At 35.3% G+C, this 27538-nt stretch overlaps 1 protein-coding gene across 1 annotated transcript in view; it reads left to right on the top strand.

The window, feature by feature from the left end:
• Window positions 1-27538, top strand: part of Lrriq1 (leucine rich repeats and IQ motif containing 1) — a 140471-nt gene that overhangs the window by 49251 nt on the left and 63682 nt on the right. Inside the window, exons 13-22 of the mRNA XM_038314967.1 lie at window positions 583-656; window positions 2146-2239; window positions 8176-8355; window positions 9949-10386; window positions 13162-13363; window positions 15907-16026; window positions 23075-23167; window positions 23825-23946; window positions 24464-24559; window positions 24807-24889. Of these exons, the coding sequence (XP_038170895.1) occupies window positions 583-656; window positions 2146-2239; window positions 8176-8355; window positions 9949-10386; window positions 13162-13363; window positions 15907-16026; window positions 23075-23167; window positions 23825-23946; window positions 24464-24559; window positions 24807-24889 (1502 nt within the window). The remainder of the gene's footprint in view (window positions 1-582; window positions 657-2145; window positions 2240-8175; window positions 8356-9948; window positions 10387-13161; window positions 13364-15906; window positions 16027-23074; window positions 23168-23824; window positions 23947-24463; window positions 24560-24806; window positions 24890-27538) is intronic.

The raw sequence follows: 27538 nt of genomic DNA, 5'->3' as shown, positions 1-27538 counted from the left end.
GAGCTAGTGTAGCAGGAAAGGCCTGAAATAATGACATGTGAGAGGGGAGGTGGAATGATGACGTTTATTTACATATAAAGTAATCATAGTAAACCCCCCCCCCAACCAAGTTTGTACCTAAAAGATTTAGGCCATGTGCTTAAACTAAACGAGGAAAAACAAATAATGTAATTTCTGTATAACTAGCTTTATAAATATATTAAGCAAAATAATAACCAGATAACTACCCGTTTTAAACCGGATAGCAAATATACATCTAAGCCCATGGTATCTGTGGTGGAAATTAGCAATTCCACGGTAGTTTCTTTTTTAAATGAATCAAAATCTGCCATTATTGTAATGTTCCACGGTAAATTCTCTTTAAAAATGAACTTCGATTTTCCACAATAGGATTACTTGCATTCTTAATAAATACTGTTACTCAATGTTTTAATTTTACTGCATTGTATTATACAATTATAGAGAATTGTATATAATTTCTTATAATTATATAATTGCATTAGATAAATGAGTTGTACTTCAAGCAAAATAACAAGAATGCGCTTGTTAATTTTTTTAATCATGGTAATATTTTGTTTTCAGTTTAACAACAATTGTACCACTTTTTCATTTTGTGTCCTTGGACAAGCTGGATGTCAGCAACAATTGCCTTTCTGGTAAGGCTGCGATTCTATTTCTTTGTTTCTGTTAAATAATAGGCTTCTCATTTCTGCTTCAAATAAAGTGAAGAGTTCTTCTGAATACATATGCATTTATAGACATGAATATGAGCAAAAAGATTCCTGCTAGCTGTTTTATTCCTGCCTGTTCACCCATTAAAAGTTCGTTAAAGCATTACGAATTGAACGGATCCCCTTAAAAGTTTTCCCTATTTACTCTTCCAGTCAGCCCCTTCCAGGCAGCAGCCACATCTTATTTTCCCACCAAAAACTATAATGACAATAGATATTCTTCTGGACTTTAGTTGTATCTCTGAGACGATTGACTAGGTTCCATGATGTTGGGTATGAAAATATAATGTCATTTATAAAACTGTTGCATAAGTCTTAGCATCAGGTTTATTAGACCTCCTCCTAACACTGGACACCTGTGCTATTTTGAACTTTTTCAGCCTGCATATTACCCAACACTTTGTCAAGGCCATGCAATGAATTCTCAAAAGACATCTCCAACAGTCCTGAATTTTCTTCTCCATATGTTTCCCCACATATTCTAGCCTCGTTTCTAACAGTTTACACTTTAATTCAGCAAAGTAGAATATTGCATTGTCCTTCCAGAGGAAGCAAAATGTTGTTCTAACAGAAAATTATTGATATCATAGAAAAACTAAAAGGACATATTGTGTGTTTCCTTTCCATCAGATCCTGACTTAACATACATATGTCATGTTTGTGAGTCTTTGTATGTGCCCACAAGTGTGCATGTATAGTCAGTGTTAGTCTTCTGGGTGAAATCAAGTCTTTACACATTGCTCTGTAGAGCAGTCTAGATTCACCTATAAGCTTTATTTTTAAAAGTGTAGAAGGTCTATGTGATTGTGTCTGTTGATGAACTCATAAGCTTTAGCATGTTGTATTACTTTATATCTGGCGCTATAATTTTTGTTCTAGGTATAGTAGAGCATTACGTGCATTATCTCGTCTAGTTCTCACACGGCAACAGAGTCGAAAACGATTTTCCAAATGAGTTGTCTGAGTTCGTATAGTTGCAAAGTGGTGGAAATATAATTTTATGCTAGTCTGTGTTCTACTCAGTACCCCCTCTTTTCTCAAAGCTTGGGGTATTCAATGGGAAACATTAAGTATCATTTTAATTGGGAAGTTGGTGATATATTTATGCTCAATTATGTTAAAATTATCTATGTAACTTTGCTAAAATACTTTCATCCTTCCTTCCTTCCTTTCTCCCTTTCTTTCTTCCCTTCTCTTTCTCTCTCTCTTTCTCTCTTTCTTTCTTTCTTTCTTTCTTTCTTTCTTTCTTTTTTTTCTTTCTTTCCTTCTTTCTTTCTTTCTTTCTTTCTTTCTTTCTTTCTTTCTTTTCTTTTCTTCCTTCCTTCTTTCCTCCCTCCTTCCTTCCTTCCTTCCTTCCTTCCTTCCTTCCTTCCTTCCTTCCTTCCTTCCTTTCTTTCTTTCTTCCTTTCTTTAGACCTTACAAGTGTCATTTCTTGGTTCAATGCATGCTACTCTCTCCGGGAGCTTTGTCTTACTGGAAACCCAGTCCTTCAGGAAACAAACTGGAGGTAAGGAAACAATTTTACCCGATGAATATCCTATTTATCATTTCTTAGGGCAAAATATGATACCAACTTTTCTTGAAAAAATTATTAAAGTTACCTGAATTGCTTAATTTATCTTTGTTCATTATAAAACATCATTATCCTAAAATATTTTCTCACATATAGATGACTTAATGCAAATTTGAAAGTATGATTTTGACGCAAGTAGTTGATGAAAAGTCCAGTTATCATTGAATTAACTTGGATTTTGCTTTGCTAGAGAACAAACATTTTTCACCAACATCTTGTGAGTCCATGTCTAACTTACTATTTCAATTATTTCTTTCTGAAAGTTGGACTGATAAAGTAAAACTTATGTATTTCTTACTTAAGAACTGAGCTTGTCAAATTTCAGTTAGATCAATTGTTCTAATATACATTCCATTATCTAAAAGAAGAGATTCATTTATCTAGAGGGTTTAAAATCAAGAAGTCTATAAAATATGGATTTGTTAATGAAAGGACTCAGGCAACTTGGATACAGTTTGTTTCAGTGAACTTTACATAACCTCATGGTACCAACAAAGGGATTAGTTATAGATTTTCCCAATTGGTTTCTTACTTTCATGTCAAGCCAGTGATAACATGCAAAAAAACCTGATGTACTGAAAAAAAACTCTTTTAAAACATAATCCAGAGGCAACATTTGAAATCTCCTTTGAGAATTTGTTTCATTGACTGATGATTAATGGAGCTTGGTAAGTGGCAGAATATGCACCAGGAAGTTTTCACTAAATGAAATATTGATTTGGCCCTCGAGTAGGAGGAGCCCAGCTGGAAAAACTAATCTTGAAATCTCACAGTGTTCTTATACTTCATTCCCTACATTAATCAGCTTTCTCATATATTCCCCATAAGCTCACATGGCTGACTGGTGAACTTAGGGACAATCCACACACTGTTGTCTTTTGCAGGTCTGAAGACTGCTCCCTTCAAAAATTAAAGAAAAAACCCTCTTTTTCAAATAAGTAAATCCATTATGAATCTTGATTATATGTTCCAGAGACATATTCTTTCTATCTTGAACATCCACGCAAAGTTTTACATTGTAAAGAATCTCAAAATATTCTGATTAAAGTGAACTGCTTGGGAACTGTTGAGTGTAGAAGTAAGAAAGACAGCATCAAAATATGCCTAACATAGAAAATCCAAGCCCAGTCTTAACAGAAAATATACTCCCTAACAAGAATACATTACATAAGGCTATTCATGTCATTATCCAGATGTAAAGTATTGATGATAGAAATACTGTTTTGTCCTTTCCTTATCTGGTACTTTCCACATGAACAGCTGCCAAATAATGACAACTACAATATTTTGAAATACATCTGACATTTAGTGTTGTCCTTAAAACTACTTGATTTTTCTTGGTAAAAAACATATTCTTTGATAATTTTATACAATTTATCTGTATTATAATTGCCCCCCTTGCCTTCCAGAATGCAACCACATCTTCCTACCCACCAATCTTAGTACTCTACCTCCTGTTCCTCCTCTCCTCTCTGTCCTCCCCCTCCTTCCCCTTCTTCTTCTCTTCCTCCTCCTCCTCCTCAGTGTATGTATGTGCTTGTGTGATGCATACCTCCTCTTGAGTACAGGACCTGCTCCATTGTATGACTGACTTACCATGGGCCACCCCATTAGAAAAGACTGTCTCTCAATAACTATCAGGTGCTTATAGCTCCTTGGCTGGGGTGGGATTTTCTGCTCTACCCTCCACCCACCATTCAGGAGTACTATCTGGTTTCGGCTTATGCATGCTTTGTGCACACTCTTACGATCCTTATGAGTTCTTATGTGCAGTTCACCTGTTGTGTCCAGCAAACACCATCCTGGTAGGAATCCACCAATTCTGGCTCTTCCAATCTTTCCACGTCCTCTTCCTAAAAGAGTCCTGTACCTTTTCCAGAGGGGATCAACCCTATCTTAATGTCTCGATAAGAGTTCTAAGCTTCAAGTAATTTGAGAATGTAGAGTTGGTAACACAACTCTACATTTAAATTTTCTCACATTTATTTGATCATCTTTTTTCACTAGTAAAACTAAATTTTTACCATGATGCGTTAATGTCATTAAATTATAAAGCCATACATCTAATTAGTTTATATGTTTATAGTCTTCTTACAATCCCTTATATGTACTAGCGATGATGAATCTTTTATTGCATATATATTGTTTATCCTATTAATTGAAAATAGATTTTTTCTTATATAAAATATATCTTGATTACAGTTTTCCCCCACTGCTCCTTTCACTTCATCCCCAAATCCTCTCCCATCCTGATCTAGTCCCTTTATGCCAGTCATTGGAAAACAATAGTTATTTATTTAAAAAATGTTCATTTTGAGAATTTCCTATATAAGTGCTATATTTCAGAACTACTGACTCATACTCTCCAACCTCCAAATACTCCCATCCCCCATCCCTCCTCAACTTCATGAATTCTTTCTTTCATGTATATATGTATATTTAAATATGTCCTTGTAAGTATCTATATGTAACTATTTAAATATATACCCATACACATATTTATTTTTAAGACGACTGAGTCCAATTAGTATTCCTCATATGTACATCAATATATGTTTAGAATGATCACTTTTGAGTTAGATAATTAAAGATTGACTCCCCCTTTTTCAGCAACCATTAGTTGTCTATATCTCTACACTAATGGCGTCTTATGAAATTTTTCCATTCACAGTGTGATCTGATTATACAGGTCTTATTTATGTGGCATACTTTTTTATTTTATTTTATGTTTTGGCTTCTATTTTTAAGTTAAAATATCAGTAACGTTTGCACTCTGTAGTAGTGATGTTTTTTCAGTACATAATTTTGTTTTAAAGAAATACAATATTTGGGTATTTTTTAGAGGAACCGTATTTGTTACCTCAATTCCTGCTTTGGAAAGAATGTCTAAATCAAAGAATCAATGTGTTAGATTTTATAGCTACTATAATACCAGTGCAAGTATTATTTCCTATAGATTTTCTTCTCATTTGGCCAGAGTGAGACCTGAGAGATAGATGCTCAAAAAGGCCTTTTAAGGTTTTTCAGTCGGTCCAATCAAATTGAATCCAGCATCATTTCTTTCTGGTGAAAACTCTGTTCAATAACTTGTATTATTTTGTTCAATGAAAAATTACTATATTTTGAACTGTTTAAACATTTTAAACCAGTTCCTAAGTAATAAGGTATAATAGAAAAATTGAATTACTTTTTCTTATTTTATATATATATAATACACATTGAGACTCATTCACAATATTTATACTGCCTTCAGAATCCCATGCTCCTCCAATATTCTTACTTTTTCCAAGAAGGTCATATACTGAGAGTTAAACAGTAGGAAGCACCCTTTATTTTAATTTCTTTTTATTAATATGACTATTGTTGTCATCATGCCCTATTTTAATGGGTCACTTCTTTTTGGCACTCAGTAGTCTCGTCTTGGAACTCTGTACCAGTTAGTTCCCAACCCCCAAATGACAACTTGCTTACTTCTAAGTTTAGACATTTATGAAAACAAGTGCCTAAACTATCAGCACCTTTGTAGAGGTAGAGTGTGAACTTTCCTTCTTAATTCATTTGAGTAAATCCTAGGAACTATTTCTCAATTATCTAGCCTAGTATATTTAGGCTTTAAAAAGATTTGTGAAATTGTACTCCAAATGTCTGTGAAATATTGGGCGTCACACCAGAAATGTGAGCGAATTCTCTTGCTCTGGATCTCTTCTGTCTTTGACTGGTATCAGTGACTTGGATTTTGGCCATTCAGTTGTGTCATGATAGCTCATTAGTATTTTAATTTGTGCGTGCCTAGTGAATCTGAAACTGGGGGAGAGTGTGTGGAGGGAATGGGAGGATGGGAGAGAGTGGGAATTTGGAGTGGTGTTTTTTGTTTATAAAAAAATCTAATAAATTTTTAAAAAACCAAATTTTCCATATACTTGTCTCCTGTAAACCTTTTTTAGTAAGTGTCTTAGTGTTCTATTGCTATGCAAATACACCATGATCACTGCAAATCTTAATTTTTTTAAAAAAAAATTGTGGCTTGCTTATAGTTCGAGAGGTTTAGTCCTTTATGATCACAGTGGCAAGCTGGCAGATTAGCTAAGTGTTCTCTGTCTGGATCCACAGCCAACAGGAATAGAGAGATACTTGGAACTGGTTTAGACTTTTTGAATCCTCAAAGCCTTCTCCCAGTGACACACTTTCTCCAATAAGACTTTACCTACTCCCACAAGGCATTGCTTCCTAATCCTTTTAGCTAGTACCACTCCCTGTTGGCTAAGCATTCAAATGTATGTCCATGTGGGGGTAATTCAATTTCTTTTTGTATATTTTGAGTAAGACTTTTATTAGATTTCTATTTTTCAAATACTTTCTCCTTCCTCATAGGTTGTATTATTTTACTGTGTCTTTTCCTATTGAGTAGAAAGAAGTCTTAATTTTGTTTTCAGCTTTTCAACTGTTTTTGCCTTGATCATGAATTTTTTTGTTTGATCTAAACGGTTATCAATGTACTAGGGTTTTTTCCTCTTCTGTTATTATCTATATATTTTCATTTTACAATTATGTCCATGATACAATTTGACTTAATATTTGTGAATGGTGTAAATTGTCTACATGCAAGATTTATTTATTTAAATATCCCCAGCTTTGGTCCATTTGACTGTATTTACTCTTTTGTCAAATATTCATGTGACTCTACTTTTGGTCTTCATTGCTATTCTGCTGATCAATGTGGTTTTTTTCTACCTACTCCATGCTATCTTACTTACAGTAAGTAAGTAAGCTCCAAATTTAGTCTAGAAATATGATGTTGTCTTGTCTGAAATTGTTTCTTCTTCAGTTTTTTGGTATCCTGGATATTTCATTTATTAATATTAATTAAATACCTTCATGGATTCTGGCAGAGACTGAATTGAATTTGAAATTAGTTTGGGAAGAACTATTGTCTTCATAACTTGGAACCCTTCTATCCACATGCATATCATGTCTCTCTATATTCCTCTTTGGTATTTATTGGTCATCAGTGTCTTTTAACTTTTCACTAAGAAGTTTATTTCTTTCACTTGTTCAAGAATTCTAGTTTTTAACTGTGTACTGTGAAACAGACTGGCACTTTCCTTGTGAAAGACTTGGGCAGGTCCTTTCCAATGGCTAAGTTTGATCTACCCCTCTTGCTTTCTGTCTTGTTCTTATGCCTTTGTATTATAAATTAGTTTAGTCTTTTGATCATAACTCAAAAAGTCTACTATTATATTCTTTAGAAAAATTTAGGAGAAAATACAATTCTTGATATCTTTTATCATATAAGACCAGAACCTTTTCCCAGCCCCTGTTTTAGCACCATTCACACAATATTTTAATGAGACTCAATAAAAGTTTGATGTCTTTTAAAAAGTTTTATTTATTGTGTAGTCTGTCTGCATGTTTGCCTACATGCCAAAAGAGGGCACTACATCTCAATATAGATGGTTGTGAGCCACCATATGGTTGCTGGGAATTGAACTAAGGGTTTCTGAAAGGACAGGCAGTGCTTTCAACCTCAGAGCCATCTCCCTAGTCCTCAAAAGTTTGACTAATTTTAAAGTAAACAGCAACTTTCAAAGGCATTGTCACTATATACTTCCTTACTTTATTCATTTTATAAGAGGGGCATTTTGTATGGTAAATTTCCAACACTGATTCTCTCATTAGCAATTTGAGGTTATTATTCATTGTAAGATAAAGTTATAGGAGCTGTAAAACTCATGATGTATATGACAAAATATTAATATTGTAAATTAATATAAACTAAATTTAACTATTTCCTGAGATAAGCATTCATTGCTTGTTATGTGATGTTTTTAAGTCTTTATTAAGATTATTAATGTCTTCCTTGTTTCTAATAGACACTCTATACTTAAAATATTACCAGCTCTGAGAATCCTTAATGGTGACATGTTAAGCTCTCACTCTGATGTCCATATTGAGGAACACTGTCATCAAGACCTAGGAGGTTTCTCGGCACTTTGTCAGAACCAACTTGAAGAGTTCAACTTACTAACTGAAAAGTATGCCACACAGAAAGGGTAAGATTCTGATTTTCTTCCTGCTTTATTTTAAATAAATAATTTAATATAAACACAAGATTAAATGTGTTATGCTAATCACAGTGACATTAGTTTGATTAGAAGCAGTGTTTCTGGAGCATTTTATTCCTTTACTATTATCTAATAGGCATAAATTTGTTCAACGATTATTTTTCACAAGACTATGTATCTTTCAAGATTTTCCAGTTGAAAAGAATAAAAAAAATTGAAAATATACAAAGTATATGGCACTAGAATGCCATATTATACATATAAAATATTTATGTTATCCTACTTCTATATATAAGTGGAGAAAGGCTGCCAGTGTTTTTACACATTCAGAGGACAAAACCTGGGAGTTTTCCTAATTCATTATTAAAAATTTAGAACTTCATTTTCCGGATCCTGAATTCTAAATACATTACAATGAATGAATTGTACTTACTTTTCTATAACAGATGTTAAATATTTCATTGCTCCAGAAAACATAGGAACATTAATATCATTGATTGTTTCATGTATATTTGTTCCATTATAAAGGAAAAAAGTAATGTTTTCTTTCCTAATGTTTAATGCAATTACTAATCCATGTGGTTTTTGTTTATTAATGCATATTTACCTTTGAGATTCTAATATAAATGATATTATTTCCTATTCCCTTTCCTCCCTCCATGCCTTCCTATGTACTCCCTTGAATGGAGACAGTCTGGAGCCAGAGTCCATCAGTTTCTCAGAAATTCAGTTGCATTTGCTTTATAATTAGCCAAGAGAGGAGAACTGAAAAACCTCTTTAAATGCTAAACTCTTTTTTATTTAATTGTTGTTACAAATATGTATGCCTTTATGTGTGTTTCTCTGAACACACACACACACACACACACACACTTTTAGTTCATGAATAACTTATCTCTGAATTAAAATGAACCTAAAAGTTTCAAATCTTTGGTCTTGTTTTACACAGATCTTAATAAAATATTTCCATTTTTGTTCATGAAATATAAAATTATCTATAAATGATTAGAAATGAATTATGATAAAGTGTATTGCCAATTATAAATCCATCTTTGGCCATTGATGTAGGTGTGTCTTCTATGTATCTGATGATTTCATTGGTTAATTAATAAAAAAAACTGCTTGGCCTCATAGGTTAGAATATAGGTGGGTGGAGTAGACAGAACAGGAAGAAGGAAGTGAGGTAGATGGCTCAGTCAGATGCCACGCCTCTCCTAAGTTAGTCAGACTGCCGTGCCTCTCCTCAGGGAGAGAGATGCAATGGAGCTAGCCACCAGGACAGACATGCTGAATCTTTCCTGGTAAGACACCACTTTGTGGTGTTGCACAGATTATTCGATATGGGTTAGTCAAGATGTGAGTAAGAGGCTGAAAATAATGGGCCAGGCAGTATTTAAATGAATACAGTTTGTGTGTTGTTATTTCGGGTAAAGCTAGCCGGGTGGCCAGGAGCCGGGCCGTGGGAAGTGGCCCGCAGCTCCACACTACAGGCCATAATGTAAATTTTATTTTTAAAACCTACATGTTTTTGTGTCGATTGGTGTAGTTCTACTTATTTAATGTTCTCCTCTATGTGTTCAGGGACGTTCTCACTTTGCATGCGGCAGACAAACTCTGCCACTACTATAAGAACTTAATGAAACTCAGTAATGAATGCAGACGTGCACATGAACATGGGGATGTAAATATCATCAAGAGTCCTGAACCAGAAACCAAGAAAAACCACCCATCCCTTTCAAACACCAACAGCACGCTGCAAATCAAGGTCTTTCATTCTCAGACTGACAAATATAAGGCAGATTCCCCAGATACTGCTGAAAACCCAATGGACGCTGGCTCCAGACCTTCACCAGCAAACTGTGAGGAACCAGAAGAAAGAGGTGAGGAACAAAATATGACAGAAAAGAATGAACACAGCAGGATGCATAGTCCATCCCCTGCAAGAGCCTCGTTCATAGAAATGAAGATGGCAAACTCGCCAATGAGTAATCATCAAAGTAGTGAACACAGTGTAACAAGGTAAGCACTTTTTATTTTGTTGATGTTATTCTTACTGTTTGCATGTATGTCTTAGGAGAGACTTTGGATTTTTAATAGTATTGAGACTGAAAAATTATGAGGACTTTGGTATCAGACTAAATACATTTTCATTATGATATGAGCTGTAGGATTACGGAAATGGAATGTGGTGGTTTCAATGAGATATTCCTGTCTCAGGCACTTGAATACTGGGTTTCCAGTTGGTGGTGCCTTTGGGTAGTTTAGGAGATATGGCTGACAGGTTGGGATAGATTCTTGACCCCTGGAATGACTTTTTCAAGCTTTTGTTTGTTGTTCCTTTCATGTACTGGGAAATTGCTTAGCAAGTTTGATTTTAGACTTTGGAAACTTGGCTGGGTAGTCTTACTGCCAGGGTTCCCTTCCATGATCAAAGCAGATAAAGCCTTCCCAGAATCTCCTGATTTCTCTCAGTATAAATCTTGGCTGCAACATCTTTTTCTTTCTCTTCTAACTCTACATTTCTTTCTGACCACTTGCTCTTCTTCTTTGTAGACCTGCACAATAGTGTTTACTAGTCACCATAAGAGAGTATCAATATTAAATCTTTATGCAGTCTCATCTGACAAAGAATTTACTGTAATAAATTTTAGAATTAGCCTCAGGAACGTGCTTAGGTCATGGGGAGAACTTAGCAACATTTTTTTTTTGCCAAAATATAACAACAGTATTCTCCATTACTATATATAGTGTTGTTCCCCTCAGAAACCCATTGAGTTGAGTCTCTCTGGTCCAAACTGCTGTCAGTATTACTCTCCTCTAAGCTCCTCTAGGATGGCTCATTGATGTATGTACAACAGTCAATCACTTTTCTTGTCCAAAATCCCAAGTCAACTACATTTCCACGAAAAGAGCATGGGTGGGTTCTTCACAAAATAACCCACTCCATGGTACCAACTTCTCTGTGATACTTTTCTATTGATGTGATAGTATACCTAGTAAAGGCAATTTATAAAAGAAGAGACTTATCTAAAGGTAAGATTCCAAAGAGATAAGAGTCCATCACTGTAGAAGAAAGTTTCTGTCCCACCTGGTCCTGCAGTCATTCAGTCCTAAGGAAACAGACAGAGGTACATTAATTATAAATTATTTGGCCTATTAGTTCAGACTTATTGTTAAATAGCTCTTACAACTTAAATTATCCCATAATTCATTTTTATGTTTAGCCACATGGCTTTGTACTTTTTCTCAGTGAGGCATTCTCATCTTGCTTCCTCTGTGCCTGGGTGGTGACTGCTTCGCTGCCTCTCCTCTTCCCAGAATTCTCTTAGTCTGGTGACCAACCTATACTTCCTTCCTGATCAGCATTTTATTAAACTAATTCAAGTTACACATCTTTACAGTGTACAAGAGCATTATCCCACAGCACATCACAGAGCAAAGCTGCTTGGGAGGAGGGAGGCATAGTGTCTGTAGCTTCAAATAGGAGTGCACATCTGAAACAGAGACCAAGCATTTAAACATGCAAGATTATAGGGAACATGTCATTCAGTCCACCAAAACAAACAAATTTATCGAAAGCTTGCTCAAGGAAATTTTGAGGAATGGAATTTGTTCTCCAAATACCCTTTAAGTCAAACTCAGGAATTCCACAAGATATTAAGGTAGAATAGCTAGCACTAATACTACCATCCCCTCCCATACCTTGATAAGATTCCTTCAATAACCTGCATGAGAAAGGAAACAAATTGCAACTCAGAGAGACACTCTTTATTGGCACATTGCTGTTGACTAAATGTAATTTTAGAATTTCCTCATGGGTGTATAAGTGAATAGAGTATTTTCAGGTGGTTAAGAAGTTAAGAAAAACTACTAAAAACTGCCCAGCATCCTTTCCTTTACCATGAGTCATGTTAAGAATGACTTTCCATCTTCCTCTCTGGAGCAACCCAGAGTGATAAGCACCTAACCCTTCTTGCCAAGTCCTTATTGTTCCATACTTTTGGAACCCCTCTTCTGTACCCTTCTCCTCTCTTTAAAAATGCTCTCATTATCTAGAAGAATCTCTAATGTCTTTCATCTTTAAGGGATTAAAACAAAGCAAAATTCAAAAAACATTCTGAAACTAAATAAATCCCTATCTGAACTCTTAGTTCATGTTCTTTTCCAGAATCGGTATCTATACGATCTTACATTTGCGACAATAATTTACAACGCAGAAGTTTTGTTTTAAGTGACATTTTATATTATTTATATTCATGTACAGATAACAAAGACATTTTTTATTTTTTGAGAATTTCTTATGAGTGCTATATTTACATAATTTGTACCCCTCCCTCTCCAACTTCTCCTGTGTCTCCTTTACTCATTGTCAAATCTATAACTCCTTCATTTTTTGTTACACACACACCACACACACACATAAATATGTGCATATATGCATTTATAAATACAACTTGCTTTATCCATTTAATGTTGTTCACCTATATTTAAGGATAACCATATGGGAGTGGATAATCTATCAGGGACTCAGTTCTGAATAACACTGATTTTCCCTCTATCATCTGTTATCTATTGTCTTTAACTCTTCATCTAGAGGTGGGGCTTTTAAGATTATCCTCATTTACAATAGCATACCAAGTGCTGTTGTCACTGTGCAGGTCCACACTGTTGAGAGTCCATGCAGAGTTTTACTGTCATATATAGAAGACATAGTATACAGCAGCTTATGAGGACCTTTTATTACCGTTTATGTTTTCATACATACTAAAGTGGTTTTCCTTTTTCTTTTTGTAGTAAGGCAGCTGTGTTAATTCAAACGCAATGGCGCAGTTACATTGCACGCAGACAGATTAATTTTTCTTCAAAAATGCATTCTACCACAACAGAGGATTTGCAAAATCCCCCCATCAATAATCAGACTACTTCAAATAAAGAAAGAAGAAAAAATATTATGAATATTCAAGAACAAAGGGAGAAGGCTGCTCTCCATATTCAGGTTAATTTCAATCTTTTGGTAGTGGAGTCATCATAAAAATATTTTACTCCTCTTTCACTCAGTTATTCCTTCTTGGAAAACGATTCAGTGATTTAAAGTTCCTTGAACTTATTTGACACTTGCATAGATTTGCAGGCCACAGGCTAATGGGCAGGTGGCTCTGGTTCTGCTGACTGTCAAGGCTGTAGATAATAGTCCTAAAATCTGAAATATTATGACCATGATTGTGGTTCAAGCTAAAGCACACAATGATATTTAAAGCTTCTCTTTTTTGTAGAAATACTTTACTTTCTTGATTTGATTTTATTTCAAGATATCTTATGAGGCTATTATAAATTGTTTTGTTTTCTTATTTCTTTTGCTGTATGTTTATAGTTGATATACAGGAAAGCTACTGATGATTATACCTTCCCATTTATTATGATCTGCTTTATTTTCATCTTAAGGAGAATTAATAAATAATAAATATATAATAAATATGATAAATTTTGAACAAATCTACTTCCCATTTCAACATCCCATGTTCCCCTCACCACATTTGTCTCTTAAGTTCATGTGCTCTTTTAATATTGTTACTATATCTAATAATAATATCCTATAAAGTAGCAATATACAAAATTATCCTGAAAGTCAGTAGCCTAAAATGACCATGTGATTTCTGAACTTGAGTATACATGACGTAGAGACATGAAAAAATTCATGCATGTCTGAAATGACAATACCTTGACTGTGACTCATGTATGTGTTCTTTATGTGTTTGCAAGGATTTTATTGACAATTTTTAAATTTATGCTAGTAAGGGAATATTGGCCCATCAATCTCTTTTGTGTTGTTATTGTATATTTATTTGGTTTTGATACTGAAGTGATAAAAATGTTATTCATACGAAGAATTTGAAACGTTTCCTCTCTTTTCTATTATGGAGCAGTTTGAGGAGTATTGATGTTTGTTTTTTGAAGAATACTCATAGAATACTGCACTGAATCCATCTGGCCTTGAGCCTTTTTAAGTTCAGAGATTTTTTTACTTACTGTTTCCAAGAACTACTGTCTCAATGTAGTATTTGTCAAATCATCTAAAATATGAGTAGTGAAAGCTAATAATTTTACCTAATTGATAGCTATTATATAAATATATTTAAAAATTATAACAAAATTTTAAATTTCTAAACATACCTGCTTCAGTTACAACCGAAGTCAAGAAGTGAAATTGAAAGAGAGGAATCTGGTAATAGAAGGCTTCAATGGTCCCATGGCCTATGGAAATGGAGGGGAAGAGAAGGAAAAGAAGAATCAATCAAAAGAAAATATTTATGAAAAAAACATGTTATTATGCTACTTTGTATGATAATTAGGAAATTAATAAAAGAAAGGAAGGAAGGAAAAGAATGAAATATGTAAAATGTTTACTTTAGTAACACCAAGTCCAGATTTCAAAATGCATTTTAACTTGAGTAGCATATTATCATTTATTCAGTGAAGTTTTTTATTAATTCTGTACTTTATTAAAGCAAAATAAATCAATTTTTCAAAATCACCTTAAATAACTTATAGAATATATACAGAGCTTGAATAACATTATTATATTCTAGTAGTTTCTTATTAATTCATTTTGTTTTTTACAATTATTGTGAGCATACACACAGTTTCAAATTCATATTCAAACAAAGGCTGATTGATCAGAGAACTGAAGCTTTGTATTATTAATTTTTGAGACAAGACCTGGATCTGACTGTTAAACTTAACCGACCTCAAGTCTCATCTATATGCACTGTCTCTACCTCATAAGTGGTGGGAAATTCAAGTTTCTGTTGATATCATTTAGCATTCATAGACAACCATTTAAAAAATTAATTTCATAATTTAGTATTTTATTCTTATATGTAAGCAATCATGCATACATATGTACTTCATGTACCTCTCGATTGATTTTATACCTCATGCATCCTAAAGGTCATTGTTGGAAAATATGAGCATCATTTATTATCAGAAGCATTACTGTGCTTGAGGACATAGGCTGGGGAACTTCTCGACTCCAGAATTGTTAAGGGACCTGACTGTTTTCAGCTGCATTATTGTGTGTTGACTTAATTGTTTTCCTGAAATTAATTTATTTGGGGCCATGATACTACCTCCTTAATATGGTCATTTAAATACACTGTTTTTTTAATGAGCTTTGTCTTATTTTAAACCTAATGATTTGGAAATTAGCAAAATTGACCTTTAAAAAATGTCTTTCTTCTTCATTCAGAATGGTTCCTGGAGGAATTGTCAGATAATTGATTGGCTGACCTACATGTGCAGTAGAGGGGAGTGTTAAAGATATTTCTCCACTTACCACAAAGCAAGTCTCTAGAGATGCAGACACATGTGGTCATTTAATTTATCTTGCAGTTTTACATGTCACATAAAGTTCAAGAAACAGATTATTGAGCCATTAGACTAAGTTCTAAGATGTTTTATCTTCCTAATGGGATAACACAGAGAATCTGGTTTAGGGTTTGATCTGTAACCCTGCATAACATACTTCACATTTTTGTTCAGGCAGTTTGGAAAGGCTTTATTTTACGAAAGAAACTGGTGACAGCCCTGGAGGCTATCAGGAATGAAGAATCTGGAGAAGAATATGAAGAAGTAGATTTGGAGGATTTTGAATATGATGAGGTAAGTGCCAACTACAAGCAAATACTGTTCCTAAGATTTCGTTCTAGAGGGTTTCAAAGCTATCTCTGCAGCTGGTTGCTACAGATGTTGTAGGTCACCACCATCCTTGAATACATTCTAGCCATTTTGTGTATTTTGAGACACTTCCTAGGGTGGTTAGTGACATTATAAGATAGGTATTACTGCTACTTTCTACCTTTTTCTTAAACTGTCCTCCTAGTTTGTAAGTGTCAAGAAAATGGCACCAAGTCATTTTGTCCTCTATATATAATCATTTAGCTCATTTAGCTCATTTAATGAATTATTTATTTAATTGATGCTACTATTCAGTTTAAAATTTACAGTTTGATTGTGTTTTTATAAATTTTGGTTCTTGAGTATACTATATAGGTATGTAGCTGATTCTGAATACTTTCTCCCCCATCCCCTCCTGTCTCTAGCATTACAGATATATGTCTAGCATTTATGAATGCTGGGAATCAAAAATCAACCTTCATGCTTGCACAGCATAATTATATATATGTATATATATATAATAATGATATATTACATATCATAGTAATATTATATATTACTATATATAATATTATATATATTATATATTATATAATTATATATTGTATATAATATATTATATATATTATATGTATAATATATATATAATATATTATTATTATTATTCAAACTTGCTCTCTTGTAAGCAGCAGTTCCTGATAACATGATAAACAACCTGCTTGGTGCCAGGTTTTTCTCTAGTTTGTTACCTTATGAACACCTCTACGATGCGATGATAGCTTGTAAGAAGAGCTACCATACATACATAAAATCATGTGCAGAATTTCAAAGCATTTTACTAATGCACTTGAATATCCTTATTGCAATTATCCATAGGAAATAAATATGAAACTAGCTTGACGTTTTGCCTGGGAGCAGGAACCTACATCAGTATACTATGATTTTGTCCCTTAAATGTCATGCTGTATAGGCAGTGGTTAACTAAAGACAATAATAACCAGCAGATATTTTTTGTTTGATTAGATGTAGTCTACCAAATTTATTAAGAACCATGAACTTTGCAGTGTATGACGTTTTACCCTATGTACAATATAACAAGTTATGCAAGCACATTTTTGGATGCTTTTAGAAGAATTGAGATTTCCAAACAAAAGCAAACTTCACTGCAAGCAGTGAGAACTTTGTGTGTTTAACAGTTTCTGCACAGAGAACTTCAACATGGCATATCTGGAGAACACTCTCTACTAATCCTGACCTAGAGAAACCCGTATGTTTTATGCTTCAGATGATATTATTTCTTTATTATATTGTATAACAAACAGATTGCTTTCTGCCTCAGAGAAACAGCAACACTTTTTCTCTAGTTTGTTACTTTATGAACATCTCTACAATGATAGCTTGTAAGAAAAGCTACCATAAATACCAGAAAAGAACAATTGCCCACCAAGAGTGTCTATTCCTTAGCCCTAAAAGGCAGATTTTTCTCACAATACACTTTAATGGCCATTATGAGTATTGTGACTGACGGGGTTGGAAAAGAATTCAAGTAATTCATCTTGTAGTATATTTAATTGAGGTTATTGTCATTAGCCTAGGTTTTTGTCCTTCCGTTTCTATATTGGCCTTCCAATAGGCTTAAGGATTTAATCCAGGTGGAGCTATGGTAGACTCCTTACCCCACACTAAGGATGTATAAGTTAATTTGTTGTTGTTGTTGTTGTTCAGAATAGTCTAATCCAGTGAGTAGTTGGGGGACTAGTGCTTCCTCAGGACACAGTGTGCTGGGACAGTAACACCTTCACTAAAACAAAGCATTTGCCCACTCTGTAAAATAGATGTGAATGGTAGTGAAAAAATAACACACAGAGGAGCATAATGTGACATGACTCAAAGGATGATTTCTGCATTTTAGTTTCTGTCTTGATATTGATATATATATATATATATATATATATATATATACATATATATATTATATATATGTATATATATATAACACCAATCAAAATTCCCACTTCCTCCACTCCTCCCACTTCCCTCCCACTCCCCCTCTCACCCTGCCCCCTACCCCCCTCCAGTCCTAAGAGAGGGCAAGGTACCCTGCCCTGTGGCAAGTCCCAGGCCCTTTCCCCTACATCCAGGCTTAGGAAGGTATGCATCCAAAGATAATAGGATTCCAAAAAGCCAGTACATGCAGTAGAGACAAATCCCAGTGCCATTATCATTAGCCCCTCAGTCTGTCCCAATTGTCAACCACATTCAGAGGGTCCAGTTTGATCCCATGCTCGTTCATTCCCAGTCCAGCTGGACCTTGGGAGCTCAATCCCGTGCTCCGATGTGGGTCTCTGTCTCTGTCTCCATCCGTCGCTGGACGAAGGTTCTATGGTGATATTCAAGATAGTCATCAGTCTGACTATGGGAAAAGGCCAGTTCAGGCACCCTCCCCTCCACTGCTCAGGGTCCTAGCTGGGGTAATCATCATGGACTCCTGGGAACCCCTCCATAGCCAAGCCTCTTGCCAACCCCAAAGTGGCACCCTTAATTAAAATATCTCTTTTCCTGCTCCCATATCCATTCTTCCTCCATCTCAACCATCCCACTACCCCAAGCTCTCCCCAACCTTCCCCTTGTCCCCTCTCTCTCCCCATCTCCACTTCCCTCTAACACCCCTCCTGCCCCCATGCTCCCAACTTTTGCCTGGCAATCTTGTCTGCTTCCAGTTTCCAGGAGGATCTATATATGCTTTTTTGGAGGGAGGTTCATCTTATTACTTAGCTTCTCTAGGATCATGAACTATAGGCTCAATGTCCTTTGTTTATGGATAAAAATCCACTAATGAGTGAGTACGTTTCTTAATGAGTTTAAGGGAAATCACTATTAAGTTGGAATTGGAGAATCCTGGTTGAGCTGGAAGATCCAATAGAAAGTTAAATGTCATTTGCTTTTCACCAGTTTAGTAGATTCCCCTGGGAACATTTTGTTTAGGGAGAAAAGTTCAGGGTAGTTTGAGAAACCAAATCATTCCTTCTCCCTTTATACCTCCCAGGATTTAAGGTGTTGCTTTCAAAGAAAGTTAATTGTTATACTCAATTAAACTACTCAAATTCATATATCCCACTTTAGTAGCTACCATTTTACTATTTTTTCAAATTGATTCCTTATTTATACTTAGTTTTTTATTTGCAAATTACATGTACAAAGTCTAAGAGAATATTCATAAACCTTCATTGGAATTAATTTGAACATCTGGGTGCTCACTGGGGTTTGTTGTACCTTGAGGATGTCATTTATGCTGGCCTGTGCTTATTTTGTTTTGTTTTCTTTTTTATTTATTTTCTTTCATACAAAACATCCCAAATGCAGCCTCCCATCCCTCTAAACCCCCCATCTACCCCTGTCCCAGGATCCACGGTGCCTGTGTTTCCCTTCAGAAAAAAAAGCAGGCCTCACTGGGATAGCATCTGAATAAGGCATAGCAAGTTACAATAAGACTAGGCACAAACCTTCATATCAAGGCTGAGTGAGGGAAACAGGGAGGAAAAAAAGAGTCCCAAGTACAGGCAAAAAGAGTCAGAGATACCACCGCTCCCACTATTAGAGGAGTCCCACAAAATCACCAAGCTAAACAACAACAAAACAAAGGGTTATTTTTTCTAATTCTATCCGTTTCCCAGATCCAGAAAGACAAACATGATATGTATTCACTTATAAATGTATACTAGCTTGGATGTTAGCTGTTAAGTAAAAGACAATTATGCTACAGTCCAGACCAAGAGAGGCTAAGTCACAAGGGAGGCTCGTGGAGGGACTCATAGATTTCCTTAGGAAGGGGTAATGAATTTTGTTACTGTATTGGAAGTGAGTGAGAAAGATGAATAGGACCAAACTGGTGGGAGAGGGAGGGAGAGGGAGAGAGTTTGCCAAGAGATAATTGGAGTTGGGGCACATTTGGGGGAGGGGTTGGAAACCTGGTGCACTGGGAACTTTCTGGAACCTCTGAGGGTAATCTTAGCAATGACTCCTAGTAATAAAGGAAACAGAGCCTGAACTAACCACCTTCTGTAACTAGGCAAGACTACCGGTGCTAGGACACCATCTCAGTCATGTTAATTTTTTTATTTGTAAAAACACTATTTTTTCTCATTTTACATACCAATCCCAGTTCCCACTCTCTCCCCTCCTCCCCCTTTCCCTCCACCTGCCCCTCCACTCTGCACCCCGTCTCCTCTTCAGGGAGGGTAAGGCTTCCCATGGGAGTCAACAAAGTCTAGCAGATTGCTTTGAGGAAGGACCAAGGCCCTCCCTACTATATCTAGGTTGAGCAAGGCGTCCCTCCAAAGAGAATGGGTTCCAAAAAGCCAGTACAAGCAGTAGGGATGAATCCTGGTCCCACTGCCACTGCCAGTGGTCCAAAACTCTGCCCCAGCAAAAATTGTCACCCACATTCAGAGGGCCTAGTTTGGTTTTAAGTTGGTTCCTTCCTGTTAGGACAGTGTTGGTGATCGCCCATTAGCTCAGGTTAGCTCTTTCAGTGGGTATCTCCATCGTGGTCTTGACCTCTTTACTCATATTCTCACTCCTCCAACTCTTCCACTGGACTTTGGGAGCTCAGCCCAGTGCTCCACTGTAGACCTCTGCCTGTTTCCATCAGTGCAGGATGAAGGTTGTATGATGATATTTAGCGTATTCTTCAATCTGACTACAAGGCAAGTTCAGTTCAGCCACCATCTCCACTATTGCTTAGGGTCTTAGCTGGGGTCATCCTTGTGGATTCCTGGGAATTACTCTAGTGCCAGGTTTCTTGTTAGCACTATAATGGCTCCCTCACAGAGATATCTCTTTCCTTGCTCTCTGTCTCAGTTTATAAGGAAAGGAAATACTCGTCCTTCTCAGGAACAATCGTGACTGAACACTAAGTATTTAGGATTGAAATGTGCCATGTATGATTCAAAGTGTGCACCCGTCAGACTTAAGTGTTCTAGAACCGGAAGAATTTTGCAGATGCATTCCGTGACCAAATTGGCATAGCCAATATCAGCTGATTGGGGTGCTGAAAAATAGCAGTGCTGAGATGGAACTGAAATTGTGATGCAGCCACTAATTAGAAGCAAGCAGACCAATGGCCCATTAGATGGGAGCTCATCTAAAACGAATGGGTAACTTTCCAAATGTCACAAGTCCACGAGTCCAGCATACACTGATAACTTCAGCATCTGGAAAACAGGCTCAGTCAGTGACTCGGATTCCTCAGGGAATAGCTCTCACTGTGAGCATCCTTAAGGATGTTCTGTTTGCCAGATGTGTCAGAGACAGAGAAAATGTAACTGTGTTAGGATGATCCCTTCTCTGTGCAATGAAAACACGAGTCAGATGGCTCATTGTCTTTTACTCGTTAGCCTCTTCTCGTTTCCCTTACAATAAGATCACTGATTTCATAACAGCTGGTGTGCAGCAAATGTGATCATTCCTTGAATTAATCTCCATCGCCACTCAGAAATTAATTTTAAAATTTGAGCCTAAACCTTGTCAGGAGTTTATGTTGCGCTGCAATTCATTATTCAAAGGCTAGTCATCAATCTTGTTTTATCATCTGACACGAATTGGACAAACTGTTCTGAATGGAGAAGTCAGCGGGAGTTTACTGAATTTCTGACGTGACTTAACAAGTAATTAGTATTAGCAGCTTCAACATGCAGCAAACATTTGCAAGATCTTATTTTCTTAATTTTCCCAGAAATAGCAAAACAAACGTCCTCATGTCAACCCTTTTATTTCAAAGTCTGACTAACAACCCTTTGTTTCCTTTTATTGTTGAGTCCCCAAAGTACGTAACTGTTTCTGGACTGCCATTTCCTTATCAACCTAAGATACAGGAAAGGAGAACACCAGAGGTGTTCTCCCTCTCATGTCCTCTCTCTCTCTCTCTCTCCAATAAGGTTTAATTTGAGAAGATTCACATTTGAATAATTCATTTGAAAAGTATGATTTGTATGTTTTTTTTTACAACATAATACTTTAAAACCTGTCTTTCTGGTAGAATCAAAATCTTAATTTTATGATCAAATACAGTAACCAGTATGTTTATTGCTTTGTCATGATAATAGTTAAAATTCTCTCAGAGATGTTGCTATAATTACCAAAAAATTCAACAGATTTCTTAAACTTATTCCTCACTTCCCAATTATAACTCTTAAAACCAATCTAACTGTGAGACAGAATTTTGTGTTCTGGTTATCCTTGTTCATAAAGAATCACAGAAGTTTATTCTGAGATATATCAGATAAGATAACCAAATTAAATATAATTTAGATAATTATATCTTAAATGTACAGCACTTATATAATCAATATAACTTCATTGAATATAGAATAACTTGGGAATTGTACGAATGAAAAAATATGATTAAGGATGAAGAGAAGCCGTTAAAAGGGAGAAATTTCACATTTGATGTATAAGCTAACTGTTTTCCCATTTGAAGAGCTGTGTTGAGATTATCTTAACAATGATATACCATACATTTTTATTCATTCTTACAAATTTGTCTTTTATGTCCACCCAAAATACTTCTGAAATTTGAAAAATAAAAAATTAAGGCAAATCTTAGCTTATATGCAGTATTTAAAGAACACTGATTCTGACGTGTTAAAATATTGTAGTTTAAGTATCAATGTTTAATAGAAAACATAATTTGCACGACAGTGAGCTAAAATACTGATGCTTCTTAGCTACTTCTAGACTTAGCTGGAAGACAGTAATGAATAAACATGCAGAAAAAAAATGTCTACCTAATTACTGCAGCAATCAAATATCAGCTCTTTCCTTAAGCAAAGTGTGTGGATGAAAACCCCATCATGGTTTTCTACTGTGGGCCTTAACCAGAGGCACAGCCTCTTGCAAGAGCAAGTCAAGCTTTCCTATAAGCGCGGGCCCTCGTAGACTCTGGGACTCTTTCTGGTTACCGTGCAGTTTCTAGGAAACTTGGTAGAGCTTTGCAAGTGACGCCCTGTCCACTCTGATGCCGTTACTTGTGCAGGACGCCTTGGAGAAAGACTGGTCAGTTTCGGATTCCACCAGCGGCTTCCTTTCACAAACACGGCCTCTCCCCAGTCAGCTGCCCTGGCCAAAGGTAAGCTGCTACCGACACGCCGGACTGCTCCATCTTTGCTGGCTCTGAAGGTTCTGCTCTGCTGGGGTGATTAATAATGCAATTTATTGACCTGAAAAACATAATTACTTTTAGAAGCCTTTGACTTCCTCCTCATCCCCAGATGTAATTTTTCATGTAGCTTTTCTTTCATTTGCTCTTTTTTTTTTCCTTTACTTTGGATTTCTTTCAACGCTTTATTTAACAGTAGCCAGCAGGGGAAAAAAAATGATGTACCTCAGCTGCATATTTGGCAGTAGACTAAAATCACTAGTTAACAGCACTTTGAAAATGCAGAAAGACACGCTGAGAGGCAGCAGCTGAGGATCCTCAGCCAGAGGTCACGGGACCGCAATATCTGTTATTTATTTGATCATCTTTGAAGTTTTTGTTTTCTGAGATGTTTTAAGCTTTCCAATTAATCATTTTGTATACATGAGCTATACAAAAAAGCATATTCTTCACCTTGCAACAAAAGACTAAATATTCAAACATGCTCCAAAACTTTCATCTTATTATCATTTTAATTTTGTAATGAATGTCTCTTTTGCGATTGCTCAGGTTTATGCATGTTAGGTAGCAATAGCAAAGCTGGAAGTGTTCAATTCATTTTACATTTGTTTACATTTTTAAACTAAGAATGCTGGGACTTTGAAACATGCTGAAACCTCCCTTGCTGTACCCACGCGTCCAGCTCAGGCTTGGCTGTGCAATGAGAAGGAAAATTTGTTTTCATCAGAACACACACGTTTAAGTAGCAGGTAAGCTAAGTTGCTCTTTTAAGTGGGGATGAACTGATAAAGGGCAAGGACAAAAGTCCATATCCCTTACAAAAGAAGAATCATTATACAAATAAATGTGAATTTCCTGGCTTAGAAGATGAAACACGTGTGATGGTTAATATGAAAGTTCTAGGGTTCAGATTATGTGGAGGAGATCCATGAAAGCAGCGACAAGGCTTACATTCGGTGAAACAATGCGATAGGTGTACAAACGGGATCTTCACGTCGTGGCAGGTAGAAAGGAGAACCAGAATGAAAATCCCAGTGCTGCAGTCTTCTCAGCAAAAGAACTGAAATATGCTCCATGTAATTGAAATGAAAACATTTTAAATTAATAGACGACTTTTAGTGCTTTTGAACATAAAGCTCCTCTGTGTCTTACATAGATTTCATTTTCAAGTTTGAGACAACATAAACAGCTTGTAGCTTTTTAAAAAAGCTGATGTACTTGTGTTGATTCCGTTTTTTTTTTTTTTAATTGCAATTCTGTTAACAGATCTGAAAATAGAACTTTATCTAGGACACCTGAATCAAACACAAGTAAAAAGAGTTTACTGCAATCTGAAAAAGAGGAAAAAATTTCAGAAGAATGGTAAGTCCTCCATTTTATACTAAAGAAAATAAGAAATTGAAGGACTGCTGGATATCCATGGCAGATATTGGAAGTGGGGGGTGGGGGCCTTCAAGAAGTCATTCTTCTTTAAACTAACTCACCTGTGTTAGGCTTTCTTGGGTGAGATTACAAATTTATTAAATGCAATATAATTGAAACATATACATTTACACATATGTCTATGTATAACTAGGTTTTAGATATTTTACATTTATCTTTTCAATAGGGGCTTTAAGGATATCTCCACAGCTCAGCAGATGCTAAAGCGAGCACAGAAAATGAAGTCAAAAAAAATAAGGAAAAAGTTAGGTAAGTAATGACCTTTGAACAGTAGCTGTATGTGATATTGACTATAAAATTTTAAATTAAGCTTTCCATGTCATATTTAATATAAACAGAAATTAATGCACAGGTAACTATATCTAAGATAATAACTAAAATCCTCAACTTCCTAAAAAAATTATGCTATCACATTTAATGATAGATTTTGCCCTTTTTATTTTAAAAGTATTCCCTATTTCATACTCATTAGTACTGGCTTTTCTGTATGTTGTGCACTCTAGCAATTATGCTATAATTTCTCTCTGAACTGGTAAATTCATGGAATGTTGATTCAAAAACCATTCACTTAATGGACTCGTTCCATTGAGAGCTCTCAAGTTGCTTGATCAGTCAGTAAACTAAATACATAAGTTTGGTGGATTTTATCTATAGAGATTTCACATATGATCCCTGGAAAAGAAATGTAATATTTTATTATGATTTATGAAGAATTTGGCAAAAATTGGAAGGCAAATTCTTATTTTTTCCCTATTCACTTCTGAAATTATTGTACAAATCATTTATCTTTCTTTAGACACTTTGATTCAGTTTTGTATCCAGGATAAATATAAAGAAATAGGAAAGAGCTATGATTTTATATATTTTCTTAAAACTATTTAAAATTATCTACATATTTGACTTAATGTTTATCTTTATCATCTCATAAATTCATGGGCTTATGATAAGGCTCACGGCTCTTCTAATGTGCACTTTTGTTATAATTAACCAAGAAGAAAAATCTATCTTGTAGTTCAGATTTTTTTCTGTGTTCATTGAATTCTGAATTGTGTGCGTATGTGAAAATGCTTAAAATATATGTTAAAATAGCAAAAATAACCTTTTATTTTAATAAATCAAATACTTGTATAATAAGTCAGTTGGCTGATAAGTCACTAGCCATTGATAATATCATGGTAACTCATTTTTGAGTTTTTAAATATTTTAAATATTGAGTTTTTCTACATTGGTGTGTTATTAGTTATTTTAATTTCTATGATCTATCCTTTAGAGATAATTTATTTTGTAGGCCATTTGTCAGATACAAAGCATTGACCATTTCAACATGCTAACATGAGTATGAGTGGGTGTCGTGCCTTTCCTTTGCCTATACCTGTGGTTCACTCATTTTGAAAGCCCCTATGAAGTCCATCTGCTGTGAACCAAACCATGTTATGTCTATGTCAATGAAACAGTAACTCCAAACCCAGAGAGGTTTGGAACTTCCATGCCAAGTTCAAAGGCAAAATGGTTTGAGAACTGACCCAGTCAATATTCAATAAATAATTGCTTTTCTGTTCAAGTTTTGCTAGACCTTCTGTTAATAAAAGTAACACCATGCTTGCAGTCCCCTCTCATGGAGAGAGCTGAGCTGTTTCTGCCAGTGTAAATGTCTTTCTTCCTGCTGTTATCATCAAAACCTTATTCGTATTGGTTGAGGAAGATGTGATAAGTCAGCATATTAAATGTTTCAGCAAATGATTCAGCAAGTAATATCTGCATAGATGTGACTTTTCCTTTCTCTCTATTTTACAGATTTATTTTAAATTTTATGATCACAGCTATATAGTCTTAAACAAAAAAGGATTTTCTTTTTGTCAGTCACAAGGGGGCATGGTAGGGTCAAAAATGAGAAAGGAAAGCCCACAGGTAGACTTTGTAACTCCATTTTAAACTCAGTATTTGGTTTGGTAGTGGTGAATCAGCAGGATGGGCAGGTAAAGGTTGTCACCTACAATTGTGACTTTTAAATGAAAATCATCAACAAATTACAGGATCCTAATAGACTCTTTACCACTGATTGAGAAATTTGAATCTTGTGTTTCATGTTTGTTGCGTTTTTTACATCAACATTTATTAATCACACAAAATCAATTTCACTTTACACTCAGAATGTTAAATAAAGAATTTAATAACGAGTCTCTCATGTTTCTCATGATTTCCCTACTCCCTCCTTAGAGTAGACATACCTGTTGGAATAAGAAGTTAAAAATGAGAAAGAAAGAAAACCAGAGGGACCTTCTTGAATGATCACGTTTTGTTTAACTTCTGTTAAGCCCGAGATTTAGCACTTAAGCCATTTTAATCTACGAGTAAATTATTTAAGACTCTGTATGATTGTTTTTTGTTTAGAGATTAAAATTTAAATCAAATTCCTGTTGCCTTTCCAATTTCATAATTCAACTGGTGATGTGTCATTAATTTACATGAATATGACAACAATTTAAAATGTAGTCACTAACGTTCGAAAGCAATAGTTAAATCTAAATTCTGCTAAAACTGTAAAGTTGCCTAGAAAATCTTAAATATTAACAGACATATTCAACACATCTTATGTGGAAAAGTTGCCAACGTGAAAATCTGAAGCCACGAGAGGGCAGCATTGTCCACAAAAGTTCTGTGAGACTCGCTAGTTGTGTTGGCTGCAGAGAGCAGGGTGTGTATTGTGTGTCACTGTCTATGAACTACATGGAGTCGACCGGATTCTCTGTTCTAACATGCAGTGATCCTCAAAGAAGCCAAATAAACACAGAGAGTGCAGAAGCTTTACATATCAGTCCTGAAAAATATAAAATAATCTGGTCCGGAGAAAGCACTTAATATTTCCCACTTCCATCTTTTACATACTTTCATTAGCCA

Source organism: Arvicola amphibius, chromosome 17 (genome assembly GCF_903992535.2).
Source record: "Arvicola amphibius chromosome 17, mArvAmp1.2, whole genome shotgun sequence".
NCBI classification, from domain to species: domain Eukaryota; kingdom Metazoa; phylum Chordata; class Mammalia; order Rodentia; family Cricetidae; genus Arvicola; species Arvicola amphibius.
This window is presented reverse-complemented; position numbering and strand designations above follow the sequence as displayed.